This window comes from Falco rusticolus, chromosome 2, assembly GCF_015220075.1.
Source record: "Falco rusticolus isolate bFalRus1 chromosome 2, bFalRus1.pri, whole genome shotgun sequence".
Classification (NCBI taxonomy): Eukaryota; Metazoa; Chordata; class Aves; order Falconiformes; family Falconidae; genus Falco; species Falco rusticolus.
This window is the reverse complement of record NC_051188.1, coordinates 19,270,024-19,295,743: the sequence shown is the minus strand read 5'-3', so window position 1 is coordinate 19,295,743 and position 25,720 is coordinate 19,270,024. Positions and strand designations below refer to the sequence as shown.

At 40.6% G+C, this 25,720-nt stretch overlaps 1 protein-coding gene across 1 annotated transcript; it reads right to left on the bottom strand.

Moving 5' to 3' along the window:
• Nucleotides 1-1,538: 1,538 nt before the first annotated feature.
• Nucleotides 1,539-25,455, bottom strand: MPHOSPH8 (M-phase phosphoprotein 8). Its single transcript, XM_037376534.1, has 14 exons — nt 25,411-25,455; nt 23,651-24,478; nt 18,665-18,820; nt 16,925-17,776; nt 13,385-13,487; nt 11,462-11,587; nt 11,287-11,375; nt 10,010-10,150; nt 9,089-9,175; nt 6,894-7,048; nt 4,718-4,872; nt 3,279-3,406; nt 2,525-2,608; nt 1,539-1,676 (listed from the first exon to the last, which is right to left on the bottom strand). The coding sequence occupies exons 1-14, from the start codon at nt 25,453-25,455 to the stop codon at nt 1,635-1,637; spliced, it is 2,991 nt and encodes a 996-aa protein (XP_037232431.1). The 3' UTR covers nt 1,539-1,634.
• Between the last annotated feature and the right edge of the window lie 265 nt (nt 25,456-25,720).

The window sequence follows — 25,720 nt, the reverse complement described above, 5'->3', positions numbered from 1 at the left end:
TGCATTTCAGGTGTTCACACTCAGCAAAATGAGGTATCTAACATATTTCAGAGAGGTGGAGGTGCCAAGTCTGTGCAAAACCCAGACTTGTTAACATCCCATCAATACTGTTTGCAAAAAAATAGGCAACTGTTCTAAATCAAAACAGAAATGAGTATGTCATGTTGCTGTTCTAGTTTTATATAGCTTAATGTGACATTCCACAAAATTGAAATGGTGTGCTTACTCATTTGGCATCTCTTAAATATGAAAGTTTTAAACTTTCAAGAACCAAAAATTAAACACTGGTTAATTGAACTTTATATTTAAAAAAGTCACAGTTCTTAAAAGGATACTTAATACAGCTGCACCCTTTTAATGGTGTGCACTCAAATACATTAACAATTTATCCACAATAGTTTTGCTAATAATATAGGCACATAGCGGCATGTAAACTACACATGGCAACCAGAACAGCAAAGGCACAATCTGGTTGGTTTGGTTGGGGTTTTTTTTTTTCCCTTTTTTTTTTTCTTCTTTTCAAGATGTGGGTTAATATACAAAGAAAAATATTCTATACTTTGTGTGGAAGTATTACATTTGTATATCATAGCACAGGACCGTTAGAGAACTGTTGTCATCTGATAGAACAGGTCATTTAAATAATAATAATAATAATAAAAAAAGATAGCAGCTCTTTCCACTGAGGAACTGAATTTCTCCACTAAAGAACAATACATGTTCTCATCCATCAGGTTGAGAACCTGAAATCTTCTGTGCATCTTCTTGTCTACAAAAAGCATTGCCTGCACATTTCAGGCAGTTACAAGTTTTCTGGTTTGCTATTTTCAGCTTGTATTTGTTTTCCCATATATCACTTGATTAAGAACTCAAAAATTAAGATGTGTTTAAAATATCAGTTGCTTCTCTAATACAAAAGTAGTTTTAAAACACTGATATAACTAGGAATCTGACTGTAGTCCTCTGCGAATTGAGCCTATCGGATCTCTTTGTTCATGCCTGCAGACCTTACTGTGTTTGCCCAAAGGGAATCACTCCAAGTGCAACTGCTTTCTCATCGGGAGATGGATGGTAGCAGGAACAGTTTCAAACCAGAACACAGCCCTCAGTAAGTCAAGGTTAAACCTAATGCCGTGACTTCAAAGTGTAATTTCTGCCCACAGCTCCAAGAATATGACACTTCTGCATTTTACATAGAAATGTTACAGTTAGAGTCTAAGTAGAAAATTTTAGTTTACAAATGGAAAAGATCATTCTATTAAAAAAGACATTTCACGTAGTTACCTTAAATAGTTCTTATATGCACCATTCCACATTGTGGAAAAGCTGAAATATGCAGTCTGGACTCACATGTTAAAGAAAAACAGAATTATATGTATTGGCACGAATACTTACATCTACATCTGTACAAAGTAAAAAAAAGCTGACAACCCTGTCCCACCAGTGCAGTGTGTTCAACTGCTCTCCAACACATACCTTCCCATGTGACTGCCAACGAGTGACAGCGAGATGGGAACTTAAGTCTTAAGAGTGTGGTGCCAAAAAGTTCCAAACTGCTTTGTCAGTCTCTGAAGAGGAATCGGAAGTATATCCAAAGAAGTGTCAGGCCGCTCGATACGCTCGCAGCTGTGAGATCACTGCAACTGCACTCTGTATGCTCCTATTAGCAGTTTTACCTGTAAAAGCAAACAAAGGTTTCACAGACAGATTGTGTAACTAATGTGTTAAACCCTTCTTCTAATGTAAGAAGAGCATGAGAAAAAAAATAAAATTACAATCTGTGTTTAATAAAATCAGCTCATAGTAGCCCTACTGAAATACGAATGGCGTGTAAAAACACTCAAGCAGAATGCTGCTGCGTTAGGTGGTGGTTGAACAAGTTAGCCTCAAATCTGAACTAGACATACACACAGACTTCCATCTGAATAAGAGTTCAATTTTTTCCACTTTTAGTAAAAATGTACACAACAGAACATGTAAGAGTGTAAGTTTTAAATCTGAAGATCTACAACATTTACTGGTGCATCTCCCAAGGATAAAATGCTACCAGAACAGTATCTGTTACACATTTTGCAACACATAGTGGGACTGCTGCCCAAACCACCTGGAAAACACAACAGACTACACATACTACTTAAAAAACACTGCATATCCTACTAAATACCTCCAAGTTCTCCTAAACCCACAAGCAAAAACATCTGTAAGCCAAAAATAACTGATGCTCCCATGCATCTATCAGTCATTAAATTCACAATATAGATGGGGAAAATGTTTAGCTGTAACACTGCTTTATCCTGGTGCATTAATTACTCTGACTACAGCACAAAACTGTTTAATTATGACAGAATTAACACCCCTGGAAACATTCCAAAGTTCTGGCAGTGTCACAGGATGGAACTGGAATGAGGAGACAACGGGAAGTCCTTAGTGTTACATTTGCAACATACAAATAGAAGCATTTAGACCACAGAAGAGTTACAGGTACAAATTAACAGGCACATTTAATTTTGAGAACATTGTGTACCTTGGCAGTAGGAGCTTCTGCCAACCGTATAAAAAGCTTGTTAAGGCCTGCAGTAGGGCTGAAGGAATAAATAAAGTGACTATCCTAAAAGGAAAAAGAAAATGGACAACGTTAATGGAAGGCATGTCTGAAAATGCTATGCGAGTGGACTAATAGAACGCAACATCTTCACTACGCATTTTTGAAGGAAAGCTGTGTACACTGCAAAGAACCTTTGGTGCAACCACAGCAAAAACATAAATTGTGCAGGGTGACACATTTAACAGATCTTTTAAAAAAAGAAGTTAATCATTAGACACACGAAGTATGTTGTTGAAACAAATATTTAAGAACCTACTTGGGCCAAAACTTTGAGAGGCTAGGTGAATTTGAGTAGTGAAACAGCTTTAAATTCAGAACTCTCACCTGCCTGCTCAAACCCTCAGTTCTGAGGTCACAGGTTGGAGGGGACCTGTCAAGGTCATCTGGTCCAATCCCTTGCTCAAGCAGAGCCACCCAGAAGCAGGCTGTTCAGCACTATGCCCCTGCCTTTTAAGTCCTAAATTTTTATGGAGTCTAGTACATGCAAGGTTTGTAGTTCTCTCCATATACAAAGAATTAAGTTTCATTCAAAAAACCCAACCCTATCATGATTAAAAAAAATGCTTCATCACAATACTCAACATCTAAATTAAGGCACTAAGGTTTCTCCAGTTGCTCCACAAAGACTTTAAAAAGCAGTTTTACAGTCAATCAGTTACATGAAAAGACTTACCAAAAATACAGGGAGCTGGAATTTGTCATTTAAAACCACAGCTTGTACACTGCATGGTCCACACAGCCGAGCAACGACTTCTTTACCAAAAAAGTTTGAATGGAAAACAAAGAGAAGAATTCCAGATCCTGAAAGGGAAGGCAATTCAGTCACATGAATTTAAAACAAGATCCATTATTTAGAACTGCATACACTGAACCTTTGAAGACAGTTAGGTACAAATAAGTATGTATATAGTATATATTAAATCCCAATGGAGTATCAAAGCAACATGCAGAAATCCAGTCTCCCAGATCCCAGCACAGAACACGACTGACTTGGTCAGTAAGTTAAGGTCAGAATTATTTCTGGAAGCAGCAATAATTTTATGCGGCTCTTAGAAAGGAAAGCAAAATGGCTACAGCAATTCTTGATGCAGTTCACCTCAGTGGTTTTAGGTTTACCTAAAAAAGAGCTACAGTATTTAATGTGGTTTGGGTTGTCTGTTCTCTTGGTATGGACAGCTGAGCCCGGGCAACTTAAGATCTTTATGAACTACACTGAAATTCAATACGGAACAATCTTCAATACCACAAATGCCTCAGTTTAATACATAAATTTATGTAAGGTTTCTTAATTCTATAAAGGATACCTATAATAAAGAACTGGAAGACTTCTATCACAAATCTCAACCACCAGAACACCAGGCAGACACAACCACTTTCAATCTTAGTTTAAGTAGTATTTCATAGTCACATTAATTTATTACTTTGAGAAAAATCACTATCAATAGATATTTCCCTGATACTCTCAAAAGGTGAATAAAAACGTCTCAATTCAGCCACGTATCAGAGATTATTCTTTCAGGAATCCAGGTACTAAAGAAACATTCCTAAGTACCTTGGGAATTTGATTCCCAGCTTTGTCAAAGGGTCTGTGGGCAAAACAGCGTTGACTGATGCTGGCTTCTTTTTTGCAGTATTTCTAGACTGCATTTGTATCCTGACAACGCTATGACCATCCTCCAACACTCCAGTGTGCTGGGTACCGTCTACAAGACAAGATGATCCACTGAGACTTGCAGAGTATGCTCTTCGATTAATATTTTTCAAAATTATAATTCTAAGGTAAACCATGCCTTTTCTGTAATTCCTGTCAATTAGCTAATATAACCATGTAACTTTGAGAACAGGAACCACAAACAGAAGAAAGAATTGGTATATATAGCAATAAAAACTTTAAAAAATAAATACATGCAAACCCCATTCATAACGCATCACGATACTGCTGCTTTCCCTATGCTCCATAATCGGAGCATCTTTAATGTAATGTATGGCAACAAGTAATACAAAAATAATTTTGCATAGCAAAGACTTAAAAAGCAGTTTCTAAATATACTGTTCTACTTAAAAAAAAAAAAAAAATCCCCAAAAGACCCACCACAACAACAAACCCCCTACCTTCTGGCACATTTTGTGGAGGTTTATAGTTAAAATCCGTAGAAAAGTCTGGCCCTTCACAGAGACGATGACATGCAATTGGGAAGACTGGCTCCAGCAAAGCAAGACGCGCTTCGAAGTAATCCCTGATGGTATCTTCTGCTACCCTTGAGAGCCTAAAAGACCAAACAAGTGAGGCCTCTGCTTCACACAGTAAAATTACTTTATCAGACACAGACTCAGTGAGTGCAGACACAAAAAAGGATGTTTTGGATTCCCAATTTTCAGGAGTGAACGCCCTCATCACTAGCGTTTATGCATACATGAACCCCAGGTCCCAATACTTCATTAATAAAACATTTGATCAGCGATCTGTTTGTGAAATACATCTATCGGGTCCACAAAATTAAAAAGCTGAGATAAATGCCACTGCAGCAGATTAAAAAAAAATTTCAACTAACCATGTATTTTTGAAGGCTCTTTATGTGAAAAAGATGTCCCCAAAATATCAATAGGTACCTAGTGGCTAAACAGAAACATACAACCCCTACCCCAGCACGGCTGATTTACAACATACAAATAAACAAGTCAGTCACTGTATAATTTAACTGGTAATACAACTGGAAATAGGCAGTTCCCAGTTAAACCCTACTAATAATGCAGTGAAGAAGTATCAACACTACCATTAAATAGCCCCATTGGGGTTTCTTGTTTGTTTTCTGGGTTGGGAAGGTGGGGATTTAATTTAAGCAAGCAGCCCAGCCTTCAAAGAGAGACCACATTAACCAACAGTATTTGGCACCTTTACAAGTGGGTTACTAAGTAATCCTCTTCAGAAAACTGTTTTGACACAAACGGGTTTTAAATGCTTTTGCAAGGCAAAAGGCCCAATTCTCTCAGCTTTATAGCTTTTCCAGCTGTTAGAGCACACTATCCCTCCATGCTAGCTGAGACTACCATCTGCAGAACCTACAACTTAAGTGTTTCATCAGAAAAAACCCATGAGAATTGCCATGCCAAAGCAACCCTGGAAGCCCATCTAGCCTTGTTTCCAGATGCTAGACAAAGTGGTATTAAATACAGGAAATTAAACAGTTGTCTTTTTTTGGTTCACTGTCCTAGTTTCCAGCAATCTGATTTAGAGGCATCCAAAACCAAAGGCTGCAGCCAAATCGCACCTCTCCTATCTACTTTGCCCTTTCTAAAATCCCAAGCATTTGTGTCAACAGCATTCTGCACCATGATCCATAATTCAGTTTTTCTGTGCAAACATACTCCTTCATTTCAACCCTATCACTAAATCATTGAACAGGATGGCCTGCAGAACCTGTCTCATGGCTTTGGATTATTTTCTTTTGTTTTATTTTAATTTTTGACCTTTCAATCTGTCCCAAGGTGATGTGTATCACCTCCCTCAGTGTATCCTCAGAAGCTAGTCCCCATGTCTGATCACCTTTACTTTTTCTTTTTGCTTCATCTGTTTTTGAAACAAGGTAACTGAATCGTCGGTTACAATTGTCTATCCTGGTATCTTAACTATCAATATTCCTCCAAAATTCTATTTAAAGAGCTTGCTCCTTCTCTTTATGTTTGTCTCCATTTAACATCCATACTCATCGGCTCAGTATACTTTTACATGACCGTATGACACGAGCACTTCATGTACCACACAGACTGCACTGCTCTTCGGTCATTCTGTTGCACCATGAAGACTTATTTCCATCATTTACTGGCATAAAAGCTTTACCCTGGCACTCAGCTCACAGCTGACATTTAAGGGTCAACAACACTGTAACTATCTGCACTGACTTTTCATGGTGTTTTTGTTTGGTGTTCTTCTGTTTGATTCTCATTTTTTAATGCTTTTTAGCAAGGTATTTTATCTGGCATGCCCCAGTAAGAGTTTACATTCAACTGCCCAGGGCTTAACACTTTTTAGTTGTCCTGATTGCAGTATTTCTAGTTTAAGCGATCTTTCATTTCTAGTAATTCCACTTTCCTCCTTTCCATCTTTTTACTCACATGTTTAAGCAAGCATCTGCTAATTCTGTTAGCTCACATAATTTGAATTTTACAGGATTTATTAGTTTTCTGCCCAAATCAGATGTTTTCTTTCCTGAAATCTCCCCCTCTTCCCCTTGACTTAAACCAAAATTATGACACAGTATTGCAAACTTCACCAGAACAGTTTACTCACGTTTCCAAATGACTCTTGAGCTGCTCATACACCAGTACATTATTACACTGTTTAGCAAAATGCAGCGCGCTGTTCTGATGCTTTGACAAAATGTTACAGTCTGCTCCGCTTTCAATCATAAGCCGCACTATATCAGAATTCCCTCTTTTACAAGCCTGTGCAGAAAGGGAGAAGATGGAAGGATGGACAACAATGACAAAACCCCCATTAGAACAGAGAGTAACATTGGAGTAAGCAGAATTATAGAAATTAATTAAAATCCAAAATTAGTTCTAATTCAGAAAACAAGGTATTTGCCCTGTGAATGCTAACATACCTAGAAACTCAGGATAACACTCCATAAATACTGTATCTTTACCCAGGCAACACGACACACCTGACCCCACAGAAGCAGCTTCACTCAGGATTACCAAGTGGACTTAATTAGAAAAAAATAAACAAACAGATAAAACAAACTCCCAAAGTTCTATAAAAACATCTAATCTGCTGGAGTTCAGTACTGGTAAACTTTCTTGCAATTGTTTACCTGAATAAATGGGTTTCTGCAGAAGCATTCAGAATTACTTCAGTGACCAAGTGTCTGTTTCTAGGAATTTCAGTTCAAATGGTACTTCAGGTGTGTAGTAAATTAACAGATTTTGCCCTAATTATTGTTTAGCTATGTTAGACAGTCACTAACTTAGTAACTAACATCATCTGCCCATCTAGTGATAGACATCACTAACACTAACATCAACTGCCGAAGTGTACAAGGCTGTTCAATGTTACTCGCAGGAAGAATTTCAGGGTATGTCAGCCGAAGAGTTGGCAAAAGCACCACAAAGACTAAAATCTTTACTTTGAAGAATGCACACACAGGCTCTCGGTTGCATGTTTTCAAACGCTTCATTCACACAAATTAGGGAAAGGCCCAAGAGATAGAAATTTACATCTTCATGAGGCCTTTCAGAAGTGAAATTCTCAAATTTATCTCAGCTCTGAACTTTGATCTGTGCTTTCAATCCATAATCTTTCATAAATAAATAAATCCACCTGCCCTTCCCCCAAACAAAAACCCCACAAAAATCACACACACCTCAGGGAAAGGAATAAGTGCAAAGACTTTTTTTTTTAAAAAAAAAAATCTCTTTTACAAAGCATGATCCAACTCCTAAGGTTAAGTAAGAGCGACTAGATAAACACATTTATGTTTATCCATACATGGCCAAACTTGTTCCAGTAAGTTACTGGAAATGAAGCCCCTATTCTTTGTATCTACACAGCAAACACCCAGAATAAGACACCGTAGGCTGCCAATTAGAAAGTATGTACAGCTGTGCACCAAACACTAATAAAAGCCTTAAAAACAATGGAAGGTCAAAACTGAGGTTCATGGAGGCAGCCAAATTATGAGGACATTTTGGACTGAACTGGCTGAGGAAACCACAAGGGTGTTACCATTTTCTTTACAGAAAATGTGAATTTCCAACATCTGTTGAACCTTCCAGAAGATAGAAGAGAAATAATACCACATTGTCTTGGACACAGAAACTTTTGTAACCTCTTCTGTGAACAAACTGCCTATGTATAAATACAGCAAGTTTACCAGGAAGAGGAACTTTGGTGAAATTATTTGATACTGAAAAAAAAATTTTAAAGAGGAGCACAGGCGCTTTTAAATGTCTTACAATTTTCCCATTACAATAAAATTAATAATAATAATATAAAAATAAGTTAACAACTTCCTGGGGGTGGGGGGAGGTAGAAGAAGTACACAACAGGCAGTGGGAAGGAGACTGCAAACCAGTTATTTAATTTCTGCCCTGCCATGAAACAGCAGAAGTCAATCACAGCAAGTGAAGATCTAGCAAGACAATCAGCCAAGTGAAAGATACTATTTTCTGGAATTTTTCTCTTCCTGCTGACAACCAGTTATCTCAGTTTTAAGACCACATCTGCATTTCTTTAAGCCAAAAAATGGAAGAGAACGATGAGCCACATTTAGCACTCCATGCTGATGCCTCTGCATTTATCGTTTAGATATAACACTACGTTTCTTAAAATGGATTAAAACACTGCCTAGAATAAAGAGTAGCATTTTTATTTCAAATATAGTACATGTTCCCTAAATCGACCTTACAAATATGCTTTTACGTTTTACTAGTTTGCCAAAAGTATTCACTATTAAACCACGTCAGGACAAACATTGAATTTACCTTCATTAAAGCAGTTTCACCACTGCTCTGCTGCATGTTCACATACGCCCCAGCTTCCAGGAGAATAGCTACTGTTGTTAGGAAGTTCTGGAAGAAAAAAAAAAAAAAAAAAAAAAAAATCAAACCAACACAAAACCACAAGACAAATAAATAGAAAATATTCTGGTTTTGTTTCAGAACCTAAAGTGGTGTTTATTTAAAATCCATCAGTAAAATCCAAAGCATGAGGCATGACACAACACTGTGCTCTCCCATGGCTAATGAAGAGCAATTCAGACTCAGGCAAGTAGATAGCCACGAGTCTTCACAAGTCTTACTTTTTCCTAAATCTTGCAGTAGTGAATACCACAGGAAGAAAACTATGTTTGCATTAATCAACAAACTGGAACCAAGCTCCCTTTTGGCCTTATATCTACTGTACATGGGAAAACAAATAAACCAACTTGAACAGAAGACTGCACCCATGAAACATCCTCTAACTTGCTAGTCTAGTTGGTCTTAGTTTGAGAAGGGCTTGCACCGTCTCCATCTCCCAACTCTCAAATAGTAAACCATGCTTAATCAGAGATTTGCTCTCTAAGTCTCCCATGTTTGCATCCTGTGTAGCCAGAGATCCTAAGCAATTCTAACACAGGAAACCAGGAAACTTTAGCCCCTACGACAGACAAATTCAGAGACATCCTTTGTCTCCACTTTCCCTCTCGGCAGCAGCTCTATGATACTCTCTACTCAGGGCAGGGTTTGTGATCAGAATTTATCTACAACACAGTAACCACAGCTGCTGACATTAGGCAGATAAGGTCACCCTGCTAAATTTGCTAACTACTTTTTAGGCATCATCCAAAGGAACGGAATTGTGTACCACTCTTAAACATGAGTAAGACAACCAAGAACCACAAACATGACAATAACCAAGCCAACCTTTTCAGCTGCATGTATCAATGCAGTTGTTCCATTTTTCTGTCTACCATTAACTTTAGCTCCTTTCCTGATTAGGACACGGAGAAGGTCATCATGCCCACCGGCAGCAGCAAGCATTACTAGGGTCATGCCACTGGAGTCCTGCAACAAGAATCATTGCTATTAAAAAAAATCAAAATAAATAATGTTTTAAAAAATCAAATACTTCAAGATAAACCAAAGCCGCAAGACAAAAATTGCAAATGAGTCTACAGGTTTCATAAAGATTCCCCCCCTCCAACAAAATTCACACGTAGACGGCTGCCAGACACCAATAAACTATCGCCTCCCACTTCTGTCCACAGGACCCACCCTCTGAACTCCATAATCTGCAAAATCTATAACATTCCAAGGACCAAAACAAGAAGCATGAAAAACAGAATGAGCCAGGAAGAAAGGCAGCAAGCTATCTGAGGATGAGGAAGACAGCAAGGCAGTGGAAAAAGACATCAGCAGCCACTGGAAGAAAACCACAACGGCTCAAATTAGTTGCTACCACAACACTGCTTTTAAGTTTTATCAAAGTATGAAGAGACTTCTGTGAGTGGTCTGTCTCCTCATTCGTTCCTGCGTTTTCCAGCAGACACTACAATTCAAAAAACACATGCCTGCCTCAGGAGTTGATTTGGCATCTTTTCTGCTACACTACAGAAGTCTTGGCATAATACATAGTTCTCAAAATGCTATATAATACAACTACACAAGGTAACCAGTGAAACACTGATATCGGACTGCAATCCTCAAAAATGGAACTACAGTACTATTTAACAGGAAAATAGAACCTTGACAGAAAAAACAGTAAGAACACAGCTGATGAAGAACTGGCAGAAAATACTGATCACAGAGAGACGTGGTCCCAGTCTGTCAAACACAACATTCAAATATTTTTTTTTCCATGTATACGTGTTTTACAAAGTTCAGCCACTTGGCCTGACGGGTATAATCATTCCTCATACCACGTAAAGTTCTACATTTAATATTCAGTTAAATCCAGTGGGCAAACCTGTTGCAAATCCAGCTACTGGGATGCTTCATACAGACTTGATTTTTCCTTTGGAAGAAACTGGGTGACAAATACCGAAGCCTCAAATTCTATACTCGCTTTTCTTACCCTGTGCTTTTTTCCCCATGGCGAGACAGAAATCTGCTACTAGCCAGACAGAAAAACTTTTCTAACAATCCAAATTTGTACTCTTCCCTCCTGCCCCCCTCCAGTACTTCTATTGCAGAGGAATTACCTCTTGATCCAGATTATATTCCTCCTTTGAAGAAAGTGCCATCTTTACTGTCATATAATCTCCACTTTTAACAGCATCCCTCAGGAGAGCTAGAAAATAAATTCAATGCAGTTACAGAATATTTCACTTTGAAACACCAGCTAAGAAATGTCCCTTCCTCCCAGCAACTACTCACTACTTGATATCGGTTCTGTTAACACATGATTCTCATCTTCTCCATCAAGATGCTTCTGAAAGTCCTCTAGCGTCAGCCATTCTAACTGCATGTCCATACCCAAACTCAAGACTTGTTGCTTGCCATCTATCATGTATTGGATTTCATGGAAGAAAAAAAAACATGAAATAAGTTACAAATTCCCAAACCATTTATTGCTTGCCATTGCTTCAATGATCAGTAGCTTAAGATACTACTTCTCATTCATTACTCTGGAAGCCAGTGTGGAACGGTTCCAAATAATGAAGGCTACATTACAAACAGACATAAAATGCTTTTACTTGAAACAAACTGCTTATTTGTTGTAATAAATTAGGCTGAAGTGGTAAGAGATGGTGAACACTCCATTACTGTAATAGCAGAAACACACTGGAAACACACTGAAAAATTGTCAGTTTCAAAAGAAAACATTTTCAACCTCCTGTGGAGACAAGAACTGGAGCACTAAAAGACACAAGCAGGAATGGAGAAAATGCTAACTGCCAGTGCTCAACTCTCCCCTGCATCGCTGCTCACCGGAGTTCTCCATTTGACACACATTCACTACTTCTCGATCACCTTCTGTATCAATGTAAGTCCATGTGCCTGTTTAGCCTCTTATGTTCCTCCTTCCCTTGTACACCTTGCTGTCTTTTTATTTTAATTCTTCTATGAATTTATACTCTAGCAAAGATTCTTCTCTTCTGCAGTTATTCTCAGAATACTCACTTTTTTCTTCTGAAACCACGTTAAACAAGTCAAATGCACTTTTGATGTCTTTAAAGCCTAGAACATTAAGACAGTTATCAAGAGTGACTACCTGAGCCACTAAAGACTATTACATAACAAAGTTTGAGTGACCAGGGTCCACTCAGAAAAGGTCTGTTCTCTTTCCATAAGTTAATCATTGCTGACACGTAGGAGCAACCTTAACAACGTAAGTGAAAACTCGGGGAGAGTTAGTTCACCTCCAGCCACCCTGGCAAGTCTGAGTTCTAACTGCCTTCAACACGGTACATTCTTCTTTTTAAGAAAGACAGTTCAGAATTATGCATAAATTACTACTTTCAAAATATGGTGCAGTATCTGTGATGAACAAAGGATACATGTTGTGTAAGGGATAATTAAGCATCCTGTTACTAATTTTCTTATGCACTGTAAGTATCTACGGTACTTTAAGCGAAAGATGTTTCTCCAGCAACAGCTGTTTGAAGCTTCACAGCTCCTCCTATAACCGTTCATGATTATCAAAGGTGGAGTTACCTAGTTCTCCTCAGTTCATCCTCATCATAGTAGTGCGGGAATTTATTCTGATTAAAATCATCTGGAATTTTACTGAGATCAAAAGTGGCAACATTAATACTCCATTATATTATTACGAACAGAAATACAACCTAGACATTTTTCTTCATGTATCGAATCATCCAGTTCTGGTGGTATTTTAAGGGTCGTAGAATATAAGTCATCATCGTGGCTAAAGCAAGAAGCAAGAAGTTTGTCTGATGGGAACCTCTACTGGTTTTTTTTAAACACATATTCATAGTATCATCAGAACACTTCTGGAAATAGCCAGTAGTTGGATGAATTCCTCTAAAGGTTACATAATGGTAAACATGCCACAGAAGCATAGCTGGCAATATTAAACGAAAAAGGGCAAGACCTTGACTTGTCTACAAAAACATTAGATACATCCCTTCCATGCTTCATACACGAAACTACTTACAGCACTGTCATGAAGCATAAATTAACAAAGCCATATAAACAGTAGTTTTGCTTCATAAAAAAAGAGCAAAAATTTTTGTTTCTGGTATGTGTTACAAAACTATACAACACCGCTCTTGTAGAAGTGAGAGGACAATGTCCTGAAGGGTCTTTCCCTTCCCTCCTTTAAGAGTTAACACTTACTTTTTAGGCCCTTCTGTTCTTTTCTGCTCTTTTCTTCTTTTTCAGACTCTTTTTTTTGAGATTTTTCTTTTGTTTCAGTTTTCTTTACTTCTTTCTCTTGATTCTGAAAACAAAGATCAAATTCAAGTGGTACAGAAAAAAAACAGAAAATAAACTCCTTTCACCACTCTAACGATAAAAAGTATTTAAAATTGTTACTACTGAAACCTGTATACAACAGACTTGTGGACATTCTTAAGAAAAGAATTAAACAGGTGAGTCAGGAGTTAAGTATGGAAGAAGCCTTCACAGAAAAGAGATACTCTTTCCGAAATAAAACAACTTCAGATTTTTACTGCATCCCAGCCACGCAAGGTGCTTTAAGTTATGAGGTGCAGTTATGCCAAAATGAGCATTTTGAAGGAAATTCAAAATTATGAACTTTTCATTCCTTCCAAATATTGAACCTGAACAGAATGTAATTATTTCCAAGTATTTAACACCTTTGTAGCACCATATTCAAACCAGTTATTATAGCACTGACTTGAACCTTAACTGAGAAAACTAAGCATTTGTATACAGAAAGTTCCAAGTTTTCTGACTCACACATACAGAACATTATGGCAACAGTCACTTGTGAAAAACATGCTCAGAAAAATCTACCCAAACCTACAGAGAAGACTGAGCTTAGCAATATCACAGAAGAAATTTACGGTAGATGTAGCCACATGATCAAATTCACCAAAATAGAAATCAGCTGCCTCCACCAAAGGTTGCCTTTCTCCTCCTGTAACCCTCTCTCCATTCAGCCTGCAAATTCAAAACTCCAGAGTTAGGTGGGACAGGGCTCCTTGGCGTGGCTTTGTATCAGTCCCCAACACTACCCTGGTACATGGACTAACACTGGCTTTCTGAAAAACTGCCCTAAAAGAAATCCCTACAAGAACTACAGACTGGATTTATCATTAAATGCTACTGTTTCTTTTGACATCAGAAACACCAAATGAATCCATTTTAATTGAAGTTTATCAATTGTTAGCAGAGTGGAAACATTTAATCTTTCTCACCCACTCTTCCCTCCAGCCAAAACCTCAGCTTTTGACCACTGACATGATGAACTAGTAGCACAGACAGCTGTTAATCCTGGCAGAAGCCCACTATTTAGGAGGAGACTTTGTCACTTACTAAAGGGATTACCAGATAACTTGCTACGCAGAGAGGCTGTTGAAATCAGTACTCCTGAATACCAATCAGATGCACAACATACACTGCACATTTGGTTTTGGAGGTAAATCAAATGGAGTACTGGAGTGCTGTGTCCAGTGCTGGGCTCCCCAGTTCAAGAGAGACAGGGAACTACTGGAGAGGGCCCAGCGGAGGGCTGCACAGCTGATGAGGGGACTGGAGCATCTCCCTTATGGGGAAAGGCTGAGAGAGCTGGGCCTGGTTAGCCTGGGGAAGACCAAGAGGGGATCTTACCCATGCACACAAATATCTTAAGGGCAAGTGTCAAGAGGATGGGACCAGGCTCTTCTCAGTAGTGCCCAGTGACAGGACAAGGGGCAACGGGCAAAACTGCAACACAAGAAGTTCCACCTGAATATGAGGAAGAACTTCTTTACCTTGAGGGTGACAAAGCACTGGAACATGCCTAGAGAGGTTTGTGGAGTCTCCTTCTCTGGTGACACCTAAAACCCACCTGGACACAACTGTGCAACCAGCTCTAGGTGACCCTGCTTTAGCAGAGGGGCTGGACTAGATGATCTGCAGAGATCCCTTCCAACCCCAACCATTCTGTGATTCTGTGAAAGAATGGCTCAGTATGCAAACCGACTACAAAAAGAGAACACTGCATTAAATGACGTGACAGTGTTCGGTAATCAGAACTACACAAGGAAATATACGTAGCTGAAACATACACAATGATTTTATTTGAAAAGAAACATCTGCTCGGGCCAACAATTTAGTGAAGCCAAAAAAGCTCCAGAGCTCTCCACACCAAGCCCACTCATATAGTAAGTCCACAGCTGCTCCGGAGAGGAACTAACCAGTTACATAAAACATTGTTTAAGCCTCCTAGACTAAAAAAACAAAAGAGCAGAATGCCTTCCTTGGCACATGATCTTCCATGAGAAAGGCATGCAGATAACTTATTGAGAGTGCTGGCTGAACAGCCATAAGCAAACCAACTTTCACCTGCTGTTGATTTCCTCACGTTTCAGGTGACAGGATTTTTATACTGCTGGTAAAGACCAGAATTCCAAATATTTTATCTGATTATCACCACTGATGTCTCTCTCTTAGGAATGTTACAGCCTCAAACTATGAGAAAATACTTGAGTAGTAATATGCCACATCATTTCAGTTAAATAACGTTTTGAAACTGGGCTATGCATCAGAGTAACTGCTTAACCTAATTTCCTAGAGTTTTCACCACCAAGCTCCTGCAAAAACACCATTTCATGTAGCTCTGCTCAGATTATGCCATGTAATTGTCTACCCCAAAATCAACTTCCTTATGTTTAAGGTGGCATACTCTCTATGTACAACAATCTTAAGCAGAGGACCCCACCTAAACCCACCAAGGAAACTTCTCACCATGGACTTACAGCCTCCAAAAAAGTGGGATATAATCCAGTAAGTATCAAGGTGTTTCGGCTGTAATCCTGTTACAAATCAGAAAGGGGGTTCTCTGAGCAGCCACAGTTTTATGAACTGCAAACTGTATTAGAACAGTCTGAAGCAGCTGAAAGAAATTATATTCTCAGAAACATTTCAAGAATATTGTTTTATTTTGCCTTTTTTTAATTTTACCTTTACCATCTTGCTTTTCTTAAAACACTACTACATTAAATAAGTAAAAATAAATATTCCAGTATTTGCTTAGCCCATTTCTTAGAACATGTACAGCATCTGTAATTAATATAAAAACATGTCCACAAAACTAAGCATTTTCTGTAAGCATCCCAGAAACTCTAACAAGACAAGCCAGCTGCCCAGTTATCTGGAAGACTTGTGTTCAGAAGCCATTTCAGCATTCCAATTCTCAGGTAGGTGCTAATGCACATAAGGTATAACGGAGTCGCTGGCTTTTGAGACATCAAGTGTGTGTTTTAGCTCAAAAGTGCACTTCATTGTGCAGTGTTGGATGGAAAGTGGCTCAAGACTGAATGCCTTATTACACAACTAGAAAAGTGTCAAATTGAGGCAACTGTTAAAGGTAGAGAAACAAAGCTAAAAATGACAGCGTGCTTAGCAAAAACAATAAATTTCATTCTAAGTAAGTACACATAACAAACAGGAGAAATCCATACTTTCACATTTAAAGACACCCTTCTCTCCTAAAGCGTTCCCTCTTTCATAATGTTCTGAATCCAGAAGATTTTCAGTCTCTCCCATATATTGTGCATTGGGCCTTTCTTTAGCTTCATCCAGCTCAATTACTTCCCAATTAGAGTTTTCCTCTTTACCATCATGAACAGTAGCCTTTTGAGATATCTGTACCTCAAAGATATTTGATTTAATCCCCAGCCCTCACCCCAACACCTTAACATTGCTCACCTCCCCAGCTGAATCGGCAGACTTGTGCCCTCTTTCATCAGCGGTCAATTTCAAACGCTTCAGTACTGGTGAAGGAGCAGGTGACACTTTCTCCAACTCTCCCGGTACCATTTTTACTTTTTCTTGACCTTTCTGCTTTTTGTGCAGGCTTTTCTTCTCTAAGTAGTTATCTTGAGTTTCCACTTTTCTACCTTCCTCTTTATAATCTTCAACTTTCTCAATTTTTTTCTTTTTTCTTTTAACCTTAGCATCAATACTATCATCTTCATTACTCGCTGATCCATCAAGATGTCTGTCAGCAATGGAATTTTTTTCAGCAATTTCTTGTTCCAGTCTCTCTTCTCCACTTACTACCTTCTGCTTCTCATCTTTATTTTCGAAATTTAAGTCTGAACTTTCATTATCAGTTCCTTGAAAAAATACATCATCTAGAGTACTGGATTCTGAGTCAAACTGAACATCTCCATGCTTCTCCTTCCGTGATTTTTTGTTTTCTTTATAATCTTCTTCAGATTTAATTTTTAAATCTTTAACTTCTCCCTTCTTCTTCTTGATTTCTTTAGTATCTTCCTTCCTTTGCTTCTTTGGCTCCTTTGAATCCTCCTTGGCTTCTAAAGTCCTTTTTTTTGGTTTTGAATCTAAACCCAAAGTATCTGAGGAATTCTCACACTCTGTTCTGGGTTTGTCTTTGAGTTTTGCAGACTTAGACTTCTTCTTCTTCAGATCATCTGGACTTCTATCCTCTCCATCTTTTGACTTCTTTTTCTTCTTTGGTGAAACATCACCTTTTGTTTCGCTTTGCCAGTCACTGTCAGACTCTGCTTCAAATACATCATCATTTAGAGATAGTTTCTAAAAGGCAGGGGGGAAAAAAAATAAGATATCTTTCCCCGTTACACTGTATTACTTTGGTGTAAACTATACAAAAACAGTAGTGGTGGTGCTTGGGGAAAGTAAATTTTTAAACACTTCACTCCTCATTGCCAAATCGTACAATTTGTAAATGCAATTCTAGCTCACTTACCTAAATTACATTACTAACTGCTTGGACGAGAATCAATACATAGACAAGTCATTTAAACCACTGAGACATCCAACAACCAGATTACAGAACAGAACTAAATCTGCACTATTTCACATCGAAAACAATTAACCTGATTTGGTAAAGTTTACCTATAGGTTTCCCAGAAGCAGAGCACCAGTTTTCAAAAAACATTCTTATGCTTAATTTTCAAAATGACTGAGCAGTTAATAAAGAAGATTAAAAGCCATATGCTGCCTTCCTGCAATTAATTTTTCTGTACTCCCATGTTTAACGGTTAACATGCAAAAATTCACTCATCTGCTACACAAAGCAGGAGGGTGAAAAGTTAAGCAGTACACAACTTCACTGACAAGACAGTATGCATGTGGGCAGGGAAAGGGCGTTGTTTACGTTGCCAAAGGCAAAAATGACTGCACATAATTTATGTAATGTCTATAACATCATTAAAAAGCTGAAAGAAAGTTTACATGGATTCAGAGTCTACAAGCAAACTTGTCAATTAACAAAAAAATCCCTAACCAGAGAGCAGCAACACTATTCAGTTTCTTATGAAACAAAAAACATTTTCAGATCAGAGATTCTTTTAAGTTTTCTTAATTCCATATCCAAAATGTCTTCCCTTCTCCCTCCACCCACTAGCAAAGCCTAGACAGGGAGTATGTCTTCAGTGTCAGACACTGGAAAGTGAAACACACCTGTACGTCTTTTTTAATAGGTTTAGGCTTATTGTCCACTATTTTTTTTCTAAATTCGAGCAGCACTTCTTTGCAGTCTTCCAAATGAACCTCTGGTTCCCATGTATCATCATCAGAGGTATATCCTTTCCACCGTACTTTGTAGAGAATTTTACCCTGTAAGAAAAAACCCAACATTCAATATAATACAGCACAGTATTGCATCATCTACTCAATTCTTGGGGATCTCAGTGGATATATCCTTTTGTGTATATATAAATGAATATAACTGGAGTTCAATCCAATGTTGACCTAAGAATTCCCACAATTATTTCCATCTGCATCACATAGTCAACTAAAGTTGCTTGTAAAATGTTTCAGTAGTTGGAGTGGTTTTATCCAAAATATTTGTAATATCTAAAATTTGTTCAGAACCACAGTTACAATGTACAAATCATAAATTCTCAGTCATTTTACTGAAATGGATTTTCTGACAGTTATGAAAATTTTCTTGGTAAAGTTCTAATACTTCCTCTACCAAAACATCAAGCTTGAATTGCTTCTACTTGCTGAAGAAGTTCACATAAAACCTTAAGATTTAATGCATTAACACCATTCCCCTAGTCTCATATTGGAATTCAAAACTTATGTTAGATCTGTAATCAAGGCCATTTTTGATAAACTGAAATACTAACAATTAGGGGAAAAAAAAAAACCAAAACAAACCATCAATCGGATCAAATTAAGCCTGGATAAAATCTGGGTGTGTGTGTCTCAGTGAGTTAGTTGCAAACATGTTGTTAACAGATTATGTATGAAAGCCTTAGAACAATCATGTCAACGGTATTTAACTTCACCACAGGATGAAATTACACCTTTTAGTCTCTAGCTTTTTTTCACTAGATTAGTTTTTTACCATTAAAACTACAAAATAAACAACCTTTCCACCAAATTATCTCTTGCCTTTCTCCTAAGCAAATTAAATACTCTGAATCCTTATGTTTCTCAAGATAAGACTCCTTTTCTTGCTGAGAGGCAAGGCTTATTAGCTCAGACGCAGCATGTTGCTGTTAGAGCCAGACAAGTGGCAGCTCAGGGCCTCCTGGACCAAGCTTAACTGAAAAAGAGACATGTCCTATGAAATCAATGCAGCTACCTTTATCTGTTAAATCCACGGCGTCTTTAAATAGATGTATGACAAAAGTTAGCATCAAACCTAAGAAAATCCACTATCCAGATAAAAAAGCTAATAATGAATATGAAGCAATGTAGCCATCCCTGAACTTCTACTAAAAAAAAAAAAAAAGTATTAGCAAATGTATTAAGAAAAGCATGTTCCTTTGGAGGGGTAAAATAATAGCATCTTACACTGCTAACCAGGCCTGAAGAAGGAAAGCTTCAAAACAGATGCCATTTGACACTTACTATTTAAATGTATTTATATCTCTAAATTTACACTTTTGCCTGAGCACCATTAACCTTTGGCCAAGTGTATATATATATACACACCATTAAACTTTAGCAATCAACTCCACTGACAATCTTGTATATTTTGCTTCACAGACATAAAAACAAATAGCTTATATTCAGATCCATTAATATAATACTTCTCTTATAATTTAGCTTAACCATACACTCTTGATTTAGGAATTAAGTTTTCAAAATTCTGTTCACCTAAGGGGACTACTCATTAAATAAATGACAAGTAACTTTCCTATTACAGTCACAGAATAATTTATGTAAGGGACCTCCGCAATTAGTAAGTAAAATGCCCTGCTTAAAGCAGGTCCAAATAGATCAGGCTGCTTAGATGTGCTGGACTGCTGCCCAGTTAAGTGTATCTATTCAGACTGCCCTGCATTCCAGCTTGTGTCTGCTGCCTCACTCATCCTTTCACTGTGCACCTCTGAGAAGAACCTGACTGTCCTCTCTACACCCTCCCATTAAGTAGATATAGCTGCCCCTATGATCGCCCCCGATCCTTCTCTTCTTAAGGCAGAGTAAACCCAGCTCACTCAGCCTCCTGTGCTCCAGCTCCTTAAAGTGCTTCCATAACCTAGCGAACTCCAGTACGTCCACTTCTCCTCTGTCCTGGGGAGCTCAGAACTTGATGCAGTGCTCCAGATGCATCTCAGCAGTACGGAGAAGCAGCATCTCCCTCTACCTGCTGGCTACATCCGTGGATGCTTGCTAGCCTTCTTTACTGTAAGAAGTGCTGACTCATGTTCAACTTGCTTGCCTGTGGGGACTCCAAGCTCCTTTCCCACAAGACTCCTTCCTCCCAACTAGCCTCTCACCTTTCTGGTGGCACAGTTTTATGTCAGTTGAGATACAGGACTCCAGTTAGCTGCAGAGCGACTTGTTACACCCTTGTAACTCAGGTACAAAACAAATTAGAAGTCCTTTTTTAATTAATTGAGAAAGCTGGATAAAAAAAATGTATGCAAATGTAAGACTATTTGGCTGCTGAATGATTCTACATGCAGTATGCCAAGTGATACAAAAATGCAGCTTAAGTGAAGGCTGATTGATCACCATACTAAAGATAAATACACACCTCACACTTTTACTCAACATTGTTGTTTCCTTCCTCTGTATCACTTACAAATAATAGCAAACTTCCAAGCATTTTTATACTGCTGTAGCTTCTACAAGAACTAGTGATGGCTAGAACCAATTCCTGTGGAAATGATTTGTCATTAAAGAACACTGCCCATGTCATTAAAGAACAGAATTAAGGTTACTCGTTTCCACTGGGGAATGTCACGATTGCACTGGAGCCTGCTGTTGTAGTGTAACTGTGGTACAGCATGAAAGGCTTTCTAGATACACTGAGAGGAAACATTTCCAAACTTTTATTGCTTGTTCTCTTAAATAGGACATGTTAACGTTTCATGTATCAGCAGCTCTTAGCTTCCCAGCCCAATCCCATCCCAGGAATGCTGTCTCTCATGCTACCACTACTAGCAGCTCCAGCAACATCACGACTGCAAATCAAAAGAGCTTCTCTGTGTGGTGCTTTCCAGTTCTGCTTCTGCAGCTGTGACACAGGAACACACTGACTGGCCTTATGATGTGCTGGTGTTCTAATGTCAACTGGATAGAGTTCGTTTTCTTTTCAGTAGCTAATGCAGTACCGCGGGGTTTTTTTGTGAGAACAAGGTTGATAACACACTGATGTTTTTAGTTGTTGCTAGGTAATGTTTATACTAAGTCAAGGACTTTTCAGCTTCTCCGGCCTTGCCGGGAGAGGGCTGGAATGCCACAAAAAACTGGGACACAGCCAGGACAACTGACCCTAACTAGCCAAAGAGGTATTCCCAACCACAGGATGTCATGCTCAATGAGTGAGCGAGCAAGCAACTGTGTGGTACTTAGCTACCAGTTGGGGTTAAACCAAGACAGCTGGACAGTGGCAGACTTGATGTATCTGCTTCGACTTTGTATCAGACTTGGGAATCTGCAAGCTGGGAACAGCTAGTGTGAAGCAGATTACATAAAACACACTCCTCTGAATATAACATACCACTTTTCCCAGCCATTTCAGAATTTAAGATTGGGTGCAAGTATCTGGCTTGCCTATTTCTGAAGCACAGGAGCATGGCCCCCACCAAAGAGCCATGGAAAGGTGTCTGGGTCCAAGTGGACTCCTCGCTACAAAGCTACAACCAACACACAGCGGGTAAGGCACATGCATACGCTAAAGCTAACTGCACTGACCCAGCCTGGAAACATCAAGCACAACCGCTGCCGGGCAGGCTGCTTGGAGGAGGGTGCTTAACACACCTCTGTAAGAGACGGTACTCGATGTATTCCGGTACTCTTACAAGTCTGTGGAATGGTATGACTCCCTCTGCTCCACCACTATACAGGTTATTTTAGGTTCCATCACGGGGGTGAGGGGAGAAAATCAGCCCTCTTGTTTTCAAGCCTGACTTATTATTTTGACCAACCCCGCATACTGGTAAAGCTATAAATACTGTGTTACCTTGAAAGTGTAATATTCTTCAACCATCAAGATATTTCAGCCAAGGTACAACCTAATCATGATAGTAACACAAATATCTAAGAAATTCTTCATCTGAAGGTTGTCCAACCCAAGGGTTTCAAAACCCTGATGTTTTACGCTATTTCTACACTATCATGTACCTCACTGAAACCTCAAATAAACCCCAAAAATTAGTTAAAACAACTTTCAGACACAAAATCATTAAAAAAAAAAGCAGTGCATTACTTATGCGCTGCATTTGAGGTTTAGGAAAATCTAGAACTTCAACCAGTCTAGGCTGCTTTCAAAGAAAGAAGGTATGAGATTTGTGTCTAAACAAAGATCACTACTGCTAGTTATGTTAATTGAAAAAGTTCCTTTTATTCTAAGAGGTCTTATTCACACATTTTATATGCCAGTAAACATAATTCACTTGAAACCACCTCCATGTTCCCCATTACAGTCAATCCTGCCCATTTCTGCAAACACTTTATATCAAAACACTACTGCAGGTCAGCCCTAACAGCAGAGTGGTTTAACAATGCAGACAAAAAAAAACCCAAACGCCAACTTAACAAAGATATTCCAGATTAAGTCTCTTTAGTCAAAACTCTTAAGATCCAAGAGTTCCCTTTCAAAGCTGCCCGCAACGTATTTTAAATTACGGTTACAACGGACCTGTACCCGCAGGGTTCTCGCCCCGGTGCGACAGACGGCGGAGGAGGCTCTGCCCGAGCTGCCCGCACCGCCTGCGCGCCCAGGCTGCGAGGGAACGGCCCGGCCCGGGCCCGCCCCGCCGCCAGCGCCCGGCCCGGGCCCGCCGCGCACCTCCGCAGCGAGCGGGGCGAAACCCGAGCCCCGGCAGCCACCGCCGGCCCCAGCAGGGCTGCCCGCCAGCCCCGCCGCCGCACGGCCGGCAGCCTCCCCGCAGGCCCTGCCGCCGCCACATCGCCCGGGGGACCCCGCCGCCGCCCCGGGAGAGCGGCCCGGGTCGCCGCCGCCTGCCAGCGCGTCCTCACCCCCTCGGTCTTCACGTCAAGGATCTTCTCCACCTCGAACACGTCCTCGTCCTCCTCCTCCTCGTCCTCCTCCTCCTCCTCGCTCTCGCCGCCGGCTGCCGCCAGCGCGCCCGCCGCCTTACCAGCCTCGCTACTGTCTCCCTCCCCATCCCCCGCCGCGGCCGCCGTCTCCTCCTCTTCCTCCGCCCCCTCCAGCCTGGCCGCCGCCGCCGCCTCAGCCCCGCTCCCGGCCGCCGCCGCCGCCATTTTGGGCCGAATTTCAAACGACAACGGTGAAAAGCGGCTGCGACATCCACCGCCGGGCGAGGAGGCAGCGAGGCGGCGGCCCGGCCAATCGGCGTCCCGCCAGCCCGTGACGCACAGGGGCGGGGCCCCGAGCCCGGAGGCCTTCGGGCCCTCAGCGCGGTGGCCCGCGGCAGCCAATGGGCAGGGCCGGCGGGAGGCCCCGGTGGGGCTGGCGCGGGGGGCGGCCGCTCGCCCGGGACCGCGGGCTCCCGCCGGATCTTCGCGCCCCGCAGGCGGGGCGGGGCTCGCCAGGGGCGGGCTGCCTGCCGGGGCGGGCCGCCTGGCGGCGGGAGCGGCGAGTCCGGCGGCCGAGCGGCGGCCGGAGCTGCCTGTCTGCGTGTGGCGGCGGCGGCCCCTCCCCCGAAAGCGAGGCCGAGGGGCCCCCCACGATGGCCCGCCGCTGGCGGCAGCCCGGCGGCACCCAGGGCCCAAAGGCGCCTTCGCGCCGCTCGCTTTTCCGCCAGGGCCGGGGCGCCCCGGGTGGGCCCGGCTCACCCACACAGCGAGGCCGAGCGGGCGCAGGCCCCCGTGCGAAGGTGTTTGCTCTCAGTTTTCGGGGAAACGCACAAGATGCCCCCGGGTACCTCCGGGGAATGGAGCTTCTCACCGGCAAAATGGATCCTTTTAAATGTCGTGGTATTTTGCCTGTTAAAAAAAAAAATAAATAATCGCCTGTAGGCAAGCATGGCTTTTTTTTATGTAATGCGCGGGAGAAAAAAAGCCACTCTTGTAAGAGAAAGCAAATAAACCACACCCTGTTCGCTTACTCAGCTGCCTTTGCTAGAGCCACTGGGCTAACGTGGTGCAGCAACGGCCCCTTAAAGCGCACACACGGCTGGAACCCAACTCCAGCTTTACCGTGAATATCCACTTTCCATACAGACCTGTGTGGGATGTGCTGTTGCAACAGTGAAAATGCCAACCTATTTGAATAGTAGATTCATTCATATTTTTGCCAGCACTGATACAGTGGAAAAAACCCTAAAACTCTGCTGGGGACAGAAACTGCATTGGTAACAGAAATGTTAACACCTGAGAAAGAAGCAAGGGCAGGAGCTTAGCACTTAGCCCTTCGAGAAGGGACCGTACCTACACAAATGGCCCCCACCCCAAAGAAGGTGGATTCCCCCACCCGGGGATCATGCTGCTATAGGTTAAAAACAGCCTGGTATTAGCTTGACATGTTTAGAGTGGACAATAAGGAAGGACTCTTCATTAGCTAGCAGATGTTTTAAGATGACAGAAACTAAATAACAAAGACTGCTAATGTATGTATGGGAAGGTAAAGAAGAACTTTAGGTAACTGCCCAAGAAGATGAAAAGTACATCTTGAAGAGGCACCAGAGGGAGGAGATTCTGAATGTTCGGTTATGTATATGCATGACTTTGTATAATAAATATCGGACTGCTTGTTGAAACAGTGTGCAAGTTAGGAGGAGCAATCCCTCTTGCACCCGGCACCTCCATAAACATACCTGCTTTGTAACTGTCCTCAAGTTGTAGAGTTCAGTTCCACACATCAGCACTTACCTTCTGAGGTAACTCTAGTAATGCAGCAACTGACCATACAAAGACTTCATGGCAGATTTATAAGCTGGTTTACTGTTGTCTGCACTAGGGAGTCTTTCTAGTTCTGAACAAACTCCTAGCTCTTCTCAAATAGAAAGTGTGGTACAAATCTTTCCTTTGTATTTTTACTAAAGAGAGCCAGTATCTTACATCAAAACAAGGATTCAGAGCACCTTAGAAACAGAAGGACCTCAGGATATCCCTCTTAGCAACCTC

What these genes read in the sequence shown, in the direction of transcription:
- MPHOSPH8 (XM_037376534.1), bottom strand. Translation starts at nt 25,455, where the DNA reads ATGTGTGGAACTGAACTCTACAACTTGAGGACAGTTACAAAGCAG. An exon ending in AACAGAACCGATATCAAGTA is followed by an intron (nt 11,376 to 11,461) that starts GTGAGTAGTTGC and finishes TTTATTTTCTAG; the next exon opens with CTCTCCTGAGGGATGCTGTT. An exon ending in CTCAAGAGTCATTTGGAAAC is followed by an intron (nt 4,873 to 6,893) that starts GTGAGTAAACTG and finishes TTGGTCTTTTAG; the next exon opens with GCTCTCAAGGGTAGCAGAAG.